The sequence below is a fragment of the Medicago sativa genome, chromosome 6 (genome assembly GCF_051527215.1).
Source record: "Medicago sativa cultivar Bolivia chromosome 6, Bolivia_mono, whole genome shotgun sequence".
Classification (NCBI taxonomy): domain Eukaryota; kingdom Viridiplantae; phylum Streptophyta; class Magnoliopsida; order Fabales; family Fabaceae; genus Medicago; species Medicago sativa.
The window spans coordinates 36,935,507-36,946,389 of NC_140754.1; the positions used below are offsets into that span (position 1 = coordinate 36,935,507).

Genomic DNA, 10,883 nt, shown 5'->3' on the forward strand with positions numbered 1-10,883 from the left:
TTGCATATATACAAGTGCAAGTAGTGGTGGCGCTACCACGGCTAATAGAGAAGGTTAAGGAGTGAGAGTTGGAATCGATGACAGTAGTGATAATGTTAACTGCAGAATGCTTCAGGAGCCAAATCCCTCCAGATTGGCCAATAGCTTCAATGATGTGAATGGGAGTGTAACCAGAGTTTGTCCAGAAGGAGGAGAGTCTACTAAAAGGAACATGTGTTTCATAGATTGCCATAATAGATGGATTATGCTTTCTCATCAATTCTTTCAGATGTCTTCTGGAGTTGTTATTTTGAGCCCCTCTAATATTCCAAGAGAGGATGGTTATATCGAAAAGAGCTTCCATAACAAACGGAGACAGATGATGAGAACAAAGAAGGTAGAAGCTACGTAATCATAGCCTCCTCATTGGCTTCATAGGAGGCATTGTCTTCTGTAGCGATGGTTTTGGCTTTGGGGTCATCCTGGATATTTTCAACAGTAACGTGGCGAATACTTTTGTTGCTATTATTGAGATCCAGATCATCACGGCTTGGGGAGCTTGTGTTCATGCTGATGATGGTGTAGTTTTGTTCACGGTTGGGAGTTTTTACTTCAGGTGGGGCAGGTTTGTGATTATTCATAGTGGCTTTTTGGTTGTTGGGAATTTTTTGGACATGTTTTGCCACGTAGGCGGACTTGATAGGGCTCTTTGGGTTCTTTGGATTGTTGGCTTCAGATAACGTATCAGTTTGACCAATAGAATAATGCAAATCATGATCAATCATTAGCTCATCATCACGGCGGCGACGTTTGTTTTCTTTTGGGATTTGACTTGCATGTGTGTGGTCAAAGTGATAGGAGCGTGCCTGAGTTGTTTGGTTAGGTGGGCCAGGTTTGTTTTTAGGGTTCATGTTTTTTAGGGCATGCACCTTATTGGTTTGAGGCTTAGCGGTCTTTGGAGAGAATAGGGTGGGGTTATTGTTGTTTTTCTTTTTTCTGGTTACAAGCAACCAATCCCCATGGAGCTCATTATTTTCACCATCAATGCTAATTACTTTGTCATTATTAGCTGATGATTGTGGAGTAAGATTTGTAACTTCCTTACCGTTATGAGGTGCCTGAATTGAATGCAGTTCCATGGTTGTAGGCATGTGTTGTTGCGTCTGATGGTTGTCATCATGGTGGTTGACGGCGGTTTGTTGAGGAGGAGGGGCGGTGGTGTTGGTGTTGATCGGCATGTTGGTGCAATTCCTTCCCAGATGTCCGTAACAGCCACAACTGGTGCAAATTAGATGTAAGCCCTCATACTGGACTTTATACCAATGGCCGTTCACCCAAATTTTTCCTACTACCGGTACAGTGAGGTCAATCTCCACACAAACTCGAGCAAATTTGCCACGTTCAATTTTTAAGGTGTTTGTGTCGACTTTAATAGGGCGGCCAAGAGCAGTAGCCATAGCTAAGAGGAAGCTTTCGTCGTAGTAAACTAGGTTAAGGCCTGGAAATCTTACCCAAACAATTGTTTTGTCCACTTTTGCGTTTGGAGAAGCAAATTCTGGTGTCCAGTGGGTCACGGCGAGGCAGTGATCAAAGATTAGCCAGGGGCCTCCGGTGATGACTTTTTCTTTGTCTGCAGCTTGATCAAATTTTACCATGTAAAATCCGTTGTCGTTGTCCATGATTTCGAATCCTCCTTGGGGCTTCCATGTTTTTTGTAGTCGATCTCTCATGGTATGGTATCCTAGGTTTTTCCCTAGCAGCTTGACAACAATGGCATCTTTCCATGGCATGCAAAGCTCTTGGAAGACGGATGGTTCCAGGTGAATCTTTGGTAGAAGCCTATTTCCATTCTCATGTTCAATGCGGACAAGCTTTTTTTCAATCATGTCCTCTTTTTCACGGGTTAGGGTTTCTTGGGAGGGTCCTAGAAGCTTATCTCGGAAAGAAATCTTTTGCGGTGGAGGCTTTTGGGGGTCGGGCGGTTTTTCGTTGGCTTGGGGGCGGCGGTCACTGTGGGCAGAGAAAACAAAATCGCTATATATATATATATATATATATATATATATATATATATATATATATATATATATATATATATATATATATATATATAACATATGAGTAAGAAACACTGAAAAATTAAACCATCAATTTTAATTTGAGATTGTAAAAAAATTCCTCTAGTTTTGTAACTTAAATCATCTTCACCGAATATAAGCTAAATTCCTTTCTAAATATAACATCAAAAGTGAGATTACAAACCAAATGTCTTCAGATTTTTCTTGCAAACCAACCAGTTACACACTTTCATAAGTCCCGCATCCAATGCTTTTTATAATAATATGGAACCACCTTATCTATAAATGAGTAGCTCATGCATTTGGTAAAACATGACAACAGATTACTAGCTCTAAGTAAATTCTGAATGATCAATCCTATTGCCAATTAAATTATTTTGATGCCAAGTATGAGAGTTGGTGAAATTTTGACTCATTCAATAGTTAAATAACTTAGCTTATTTTTCTGACAACAGTAGAAAATTTTGTGACAACATCCATTTTAACTCAATCTTTGTCTTATTTTAAACCATTAAAAGGTCAAAAATCTAAAAAAAAGAATAATAAAATCTTTTCATTTATGTAATTCGAGAAAACGAAATGAATCTTATTAGTTGAACTGAGTTGAGATACAAGCCAAGATAATTCTTATCGAGTCGAGGTCATACAACTTCGACTCATTTCCATCCCTACTTTTTGACCCTATATTTTAAATCATGTGTACCCTTCACATTTTTTAACGAGGTTTTGTAGAAATGAATAGAATGTTGTAACAATCTCTCTATAAATACTAATCCTCAGCAAAAAAAAAAAAAACCTTGATGACAACCAATCTCTCTCATTACAAGTGTCCCTCGACGACATCTAACAAGGTGAAAGTATAACAGCCGAAAATCTAATCATCCCCTATAAATACTAAGGAACCGTTCCCTCAAAATAAATACTAAGGAACCGTATTGAACTAGAAATCTCACTCTTTACCATAATATTTACCTCACTCTATTAACCACTCATTTACTTAAGCATCAGAGCAGATGCACATACACCATCCCCTCCAAGGGACTTCCACAAAACAGAAGTAGTCAGTTCTCCTTGCACTTCCAAGGGATTTCACACTCTTCCAAGAGACTTCTCAATGCTACACTTGCACGAGACTTCTTTGCCCAAGGTCAAGTCCAAGAGACTTCTAATGCTCATGGACAACTCCAAGATACTTCTTTTGCTCATGAATGCAAGCAAGAGACTTCTTTTGCTCAAAGGGATCCCTTAATAAACTTCTGGTGCTCTAGGTTTCACCTAAAGACTTGTATTTGTCAAACACAACTGAATGAGACTTCAGGTGGTCAATCACAGCTGATTGAGACTTTAATGCTCAAGGTTTCACCAAGATGATTATACACTCAAGCTTAGCAAGCAAGAGACTTATGTTTGTTTACAGAAAATAAAAACAAACTTGTACCTACACAAGATTTACCAATTTATGGTTTAGGCTGAACAAGGTGAACAAACTCTTTTAAACTTCTAGGATTTTTAAGATATACTAAGCAAAACGAAAATCCTAATTGTATTTATGCGCTATTTGATTTGACATAGTAATTACATAGTTAAAATAGCATAGTGTTGTTGGTCTTCTTCATGGTCTTCAGCTCCTTATATAGGCAGAGATTTGAGATACGTTGAAGAAGAGTTTCAGCGCAAAAAGAGTCGTTGAGAATCTCCTGATCAAGGACGTTGAAGCATTGTCGGATATGGATAATTCTGTTGGATAGACATTCAAAAATCCTCTGCTGAAACATGAAGTATCTGTTCATTCTTATTGCTTATGAATTCCTTTGTCTATTTATACTCGTGGTCAGAAGAAGGCAAAACTATGCTCAAATCCTTTCATGTAGACAGCTACAGAAGACGACAAAACTGATGTGGAGTCTGGGTCCCTCGGGTGCTTCTCCATTCTGAAGGTCTTCCGAGTCTGATGGGGTCTTTTGTGTTCTGGTAGTACTTATGAGTCTGATGATCTCTTTAGCTTCTGAAGATGTGTCCTTGTCTTCTAATCCAATGTCTTGACTTCTGGTTGATCTTTCTTCCAATCTTCTACCAAAGTGTTTGAGCTTCTTTTGTGCTTCTCATGCTTACATACTTGTTCAATACTTGATGGATATATTCTATGATTCTACACACTTGAACAAATAGTAGTATGTCCAATTGTTTTTCAATACTTTGTTATTATTAAAACCTTAGAGGAGTTGTACAAGACCCTTATTGTTCCAACATATAGAACTTCAGTTCTCCCATCATGCTCATTTCAAAGCAAACATACATCATCTTAGAAAATTCTTGATAGAGAGTAGTATTAACATAATGATGACGAAATTGGCAAGTGCACCAAATCATAACAAGTAATAAAGTAGTAAGTTTATCATCTCCACAGGGATTGTCGTTGATCTTAGAAATTATAAAAAATTATTTAGAGAGTAAATAGAATAGAGATTAAAATAGGGTTGCTGGGTTTAATTGACTTGCCTAATGTGAGATTAGGTTTGTGATTCATTGAATTAACATCTATTAAGGAATCTTGGAACCCCCCCTTCCGTCTTTTTTGGAATTAACTTAGTAAAACAATAGTCATATGGTGTCTACTGATGCTTTAAGAAACTAGTTTATAAACTCCATTAACCTTTATGGCAACATGTGCTACAATTTAACCTAGTTAAAATTGCGGAGTTCATGGGTGGAAGAATAAGAAAACTCTAGGTTTCATACTAAAATTTCATTAACAATAATTAAGAAATAAGCAATTAGTACTGCCATGAACGGAGAAAGAATTTCAGGTTGTCAATCCTACTAATCTACTATAGATTAATTTTCAAGATTACCGATATTGATTCTCAATTGAAAATACATTAAAAAAAGGCAAGTACATATTAAATCGAATAGAAGAAAAGCATACCTAAATGAAAACTTCATTAATTAAACCCAACAAATAAGAAAGGGTTCATCATGGAACGTTAACCAAAGAGGTTTCACTACAAGAAATGTTGCATTTTGCCAGGGGCAGAAGCCCTGGCAAAATGCAAAAATCCTTGGCAAATGGACGTTTGCCAGGGGTTTTGCCAGGAGCAGAATCACCAGCAAATCTGTTCATCGCAAATTGTCCTGCCAGGGGTTTAGCTCCTGGCAAAATGCGCTCCTGGCATAGGCCCTGGCTCAACCCCTGGCAAATTGTATTGCAGCTTTTATGACACATTCTGGTCAATGCGGGCTTTTGCAGACTGCGTCAGGGACATTGCAGCTTTTATCACATGTCATTTTCAAAACATGCCAGGGACATTGCGAGGGGTTAACCCCTGGCAAATTTTGTACGAATTTTAAAAAAAAAACGTTATTAAAATATTTAAAATAAACGTTTTTATATTGTTTTTTTTATTTCTTTTTTAAAAAATTGTTTTAATAATAAAAATTATTTTAAATAATTTTTTTAAAAATAATTTTAAAAAACGTTTTTAAAATGATTTTTTAATTTAATTGGTTTAGAAAAAGTAGTTAACAATGCAAATTAAAATAATAGCACACAATATTGAGTCTAGCATCATTGAAATTAAAATTGTATGAAATACTACAAACCATAAGTACCTAATAGGTAGAAATTGTACCATAGAGCTTGCCTTTCTTCTTGTCGCCAGCAACTTTTCTCCAAGTCGGAAAGGCCAAAGCGTGATCAACAGTTAACCCTTCAGCAATAGCCTCGGCAAGCTGCCGGTCATACTCCTCCTGTTCAAATATTAAGAACTCAATTAAAAGAGAAAGTAGCATAAGCACTGAAGCAGAGGCAGCGGTTAGCAATTTCAGTTTTTTGAAGCACTGTCTAGAGAAATTTACATAAATAGTAGAACAAGTCTGGAATTTCAAGCAGGTAAATTATATTATCAACTTTTCATCAATCTGTCTCCTCCTAGTTTGGTCTTATCACCCACTTGCATGTTATATATAGTCATGAAAACATGTCACTGTAATGTGCTAAAATAACTACATCAAGTCCAAGTTACTATATATTATCAGTCATGAAAACATGTCACTGTAATGTGCTAAAATAACTACATTGAGTCCAGGTTACCATATATTATAACACAACTGAAAAAGGATGACAAACTTGCAACAAAATAATCTAATATTTAGATTCATGCCAAATTGAAATAGGTTTTAATAGTTTATCGAAATTCTGGTTCTAATAGGATGAAAAAATTCAAACTCTATCAAAGAGACAATAAAATGCAGTCAACCTATAAAAACAGTTAGCCTATAAAAAAACAAATTAATGCAGTCAAAGATTGCAGCATATGTAATCAGAGTAACCAAGGTGGCCTTGACAAGGTGACCAAATATTCTCATTACAAGGAACAGAGTAATCAGAATGCTCTTTCACTATTGCAAATTTGCTCTTTGAATGCTCTTTTAATATTCATTGCAGAATGGTCTTTGGATATTCATGTAGAAGTTAAATCAGGTGAAACAAAAAAAAAGCAATTTTGCTCTTGCACTCGCGACACATAAACATTTCATGTACAGAATAATAACATTAAGGCGTAAAATGTGACATATAATTATAAAAGATTACCTGCACTCTCCTAGCACGCTTATCGCAGTATTGGCCCGAACTATTTTTGTGTGTTTCGTCGTGAAGCTCGTTAATAAACGGATCCCGACGTAACCTCCGTGCCTATTTGTCACAAGAAATAAATAGCTTCTATTGTTGCGTCCACAACGTGAGTACTATATCGTTTCCTGTCGTTGTCCTTGCTCTTTCCTTTATTTTTCGGAGGCATTCCTAGATATTTATCAATAACAAAATCATCATATCAATACAATAAATCATCATAACTCAATTAAACAACGAACGTATTCATTCATACAATTAGAACAGTATAAAGCTACTATTAACTTTGTCTCTAGGCATAACCGGAAAAAATTTCTTTTCGGAAAATCAATTTCAATATGGCTACAATAGTTATTTATGTCTAAAGAATATAGTTTACAAACTTAAAATAAATAAACTAAAGAAATAAAAAAATTAGATTAGCTAGCTAAAATGGGTTGACCTTATTTTGGATTCATTTTTCTTAGGTCCATATCTGTCAAAAATTTTTATCACGTAGCAGCCATACAATAGAGCAGAGAAAACATAGAATATTGATCGAAAACATAGAATATTGATCTTAAAACATAGAAATTTAACATGAACCATACACTTATACCTCTACCCCACAAACACCATAAACTTCCCAAAATCAAAGTTAAAACAGGATGAATAATTGCAGAAAAAATCTAGTGTGTGAACCTATTACATTTGTGTTGACTCTTTTGGTATCATTAACAACAAGAAATATGCATTTTCAGCAAAACAAGGATACATAACAAGATAAAAGATGATTTTATGAGAGATTACACGATTGTAGAAGTATTTATTGTGAGGACAGCAGAATTTTTTGGTAGTACAGTATTAGTAAAAATGTTTAGATCAATATTTGTCAACTAGCCACAGACTCTGTTGACTAAACCAGAACAAAAAAACTGCAATTTACATAAATAATCTCTTAAACTCTATAGGTCACTAATTCAACAAACAATAAAACCCTAATTCAACATTATCAATATAAAATCAACAAACAAATTAATACATCCTAATTCAATTTCAACTTACCAATTTCAGTAACCAAACCCTAAAAATTAAAATAAATTTCAATTTATGTACTTACCTAAAAGAGAAGAAGAGAGGAGATGGTAATGTATTGGCCGACTGAGAGAGGAGATGAGAAGTGCTAACCGTCTGAGAGAGGAGACGGTGGTGGGTCGTAAAACCGAACCGATGGACGGTGGTGGTGGATCTGAAAACTAACCGTAGGAGAGGAGAGAATGAAAATGAGTTTTGCAAAGGAAAGAAAAAGGAATGGAAAGGAAAGGAATAGTCATTGAAGCGCTACAATACAGGCTTTTTTTTTTAAATAAGCGCAACAATACAAGCAATTCACGTGCTGCTGACAAATTTGCAGGCTTTGCAATTTGCCAGGGGTTTTTGGTGGCATAACCCCTGGCAAAGTGTTGTACCGTCCTGCTCTTTTCTGACCACGCAAGAATCTTTTCTGCTCCATACAATTTGCCACGGCTTTGGTGTGGGGTTGCCCCTGGCAAATTTGCCAGGAGTTTTCCCTGGCACAGCTCCTGGAAAATTTGCCAAGAGTTCTTGCTCCTGGCATTGTTCCCTGGCAATATGCAAGATTTCTTGTAGTGTTTAGTTGCACATGAGACAAACATCATTACAAAACAATAGGAAAACACACCCAAGAGAGAACAAGAGGAGGATAAAGATCTTCTGCATTGGAACTCTAATGATTGACCCTTGTCTTGAACCGTTAGCTTTCTGAATTAATAAAAGTGTGTGCAAAGTTCTCTATTGATAACATATGCTCACTTAGGTTTTAAGAGAAGAAAATTGACTTTTTCGTCCCGTTTTCAATCGTTCTTCCATCTGGAAACTCCTAGGAACTTGAAATGAATTTTCTTCATCTTGTATAGTCTTAAAAAAACTTCTAAGAACCATTAGTCTTCAAACTTCATATCCTTGATCCTTCAAGTGATGTATTAATTTGTCGATTTACATGATTCCTCAATACAAAACACCCAAAACACCTATGGAGTTGCATGATTAGGATAAAAGTGATTACAACGACTCAAGTGAAAACAATATAATATGTTTCTTAAAACATTGACAATTCCTTTAACTCTCATCTTATTTGTCTTCAAATGCAAATAAAAGTACTAAAAACATAACCAAAAATATTATATGATGCTCCGTCATCATATAACCTAAGATGATATCAACGACATACATCTGAACAATCAAAATTTCATTCTTTAACATTTTTATAAATGTGCTGTAAAAACATGACCTCATGATAAATCATTTTCCAAAGAGAAAGTTATTGATTCTTTCGAACAGATATTTGGGGCTAGTATCAGACCATACAATGACTTTTTATGTTTGAAAATATATTATGGGTGTTTCAAATCCTCAAACCTAGGAGGTTTTTTCACATACGCTTATTCATAAAATACACCATTATGGAATGCACTTTTGACATCCATTTGATACACTCATACAGTGTGATATCATGATTTATAACATATGATAATAATAGTCTAATCTCTTCAAGTCTAGCTACAGGTGCAAATGTTTAAGTTAAATCAAGGGCAAATTACACCAACCTCCCTTGAGATTTAGTTAAATAACACAAACACCCCCTCTAGTTTTAAACTAAACAAAAACCTCCCTCATTTTATTATCAAATTGACAAACATCACCCTTCCATTTTAACACCGTTTAATCACTGTTAACTCTGTAGCTTTCCTTCTGCCGGGACCCTTCACCTTGAACTTTTTATCCATGCTGCACTTTAAATTATGTTTTTTTTTTTTTGTTACAAATTCTGTTTTCTTTTATTCTTCCTGGTACTGTATCAAGTTCATTCCAACATGGATTTTAATTTGAAGTTTATCATCTCAATTTTATAAATTCACAGTTCAGCCAATTAAAAAGATGAATCTATAAATAAATTTTGAAAGAAAACTTGACTAGAAAATATAACTAAGCACATGATAACAAATATAAATCGATCGATGGTGATTTATTCAACTGATTAATTTAATTTGTTCTGACAAATCGATTTATGAATCTATCATTTAAAAATACTATCTTTCTTATTTCATGTTGCAATGCTATCATTTTGACTAATATGAAGGATTTTGCTTCGATTACTAACAAGGAATTTAAGAATGGGTTTCAATTTTAGAGGTGGCGAGGAAGGAAGCTAGAAAGTTTGGTAACGGTGACTAACAAAGTAAATATGAGGGGAGGTAAATGTTTTTTACAAACTAGAGGGGGTGTGAGTGTCATTTAATAAAACCTTAAGGGAGGTAGATGTAATTTTCTCTTAAATCAATGTCTTCTTCCTGACTATAGCCTTGAGATACAAGTCTAGCCTTATTTCTTACCATTTCAACCTGCTCATTCAATTTGTTTCTGAATACCCACTTTGTTCAAATGACATTTTTGCTTGCCAACTTCAGTACTAAGTCCAAAACATCATTCCTTTGGACTTGATTCAGTTATTCTTGTATAGCTAAAATCAAACTTTAATCACGGAAAGCTTCATCCACCTTTGTAGGCTCAACCATTGACAGAAGTCTAAGCATATATGATTCATTACTAAATTCATATCTTGCTTTTTTAAGACAATTCTTGTTTCCAATGATGAAATATTTTGGATGTGAGCTTTTGTACTTAGAAGAGCTTCCAGAAGGAGCATCAACTTCTGGTGTGTCTTTTTGCTGTCCAGATGATGTATCAACAATTAGGGTAACATCAGGCAATCCAGAGGCGTCAACATCATCTAGAGTTGCTACTAGTTTTTCTAGAGTTGCTTATTCCTTAGATGATGAATGAGTTATGATCTCAATATCTGTAGATGATAGTTTTGAGAAAATCTATAAAAGGAAACAAGGGAACAATAATGTAGAAAGTCAAAACAATAATGCAGAGGATCAAAACAATAATGCAGAGGATCAAAACAATAATGCAGAGAATCAGAATCATAACTGATAATTGTGAATCTGATAGATATATAGAGAAGGAAAGTTCAGTAGTGAGGACAGGAAAAATTAGTCCATAGTCTCACTACATTGGGAGATTCTATGTGTCTCGAATTACCTAGGCTATCTTTACTTTTCTGCACTCGTAATTTTCATTTGTCATTCATTGTAATCAATAGTTAGATCCCATTTGAACTCTAACTGGAT

The 10,883-nt window shown here is 35.1% G+C and overlaps 1 protein-coding gene and 1 long non-coding RNA gene across 2 annotated transcripts; both read right to left on the reverse strand.

Moving 5' to 3' along the window:
• Positions 1-383: 383 nt before the first annotated feature.
• LOC146914896 (uncharacterized) lies at positions 384-1,865 on the reverse strand. The gene has a single exon (XM_085721167.1). It carries the CDS (start codon positions 1,863-1,865, stop codon positions 384-386), a length of 1,482 nt encoding a protein of 493 aa, XP_085577293.1.
• A 3,745-nt stretch (positions 1,866-5,610) lies between these two features.
• On the reverse strand, positions 5,611-6,773 carry LOC146914897 (uncharacterized). Its single transcript, XR_015013189.1, has 2 exons — positions 6,649-6,773; positions 5,611-5,804 (listed from the first exon to the last, which is right to left on the reverse strand). It is a non-coding gene; the product is annotated as an uncharacterized LOC146914897 (long non-coding RNA).
• Positions 6,774-10,883: the final 4,110 nt, after the last annotated feature.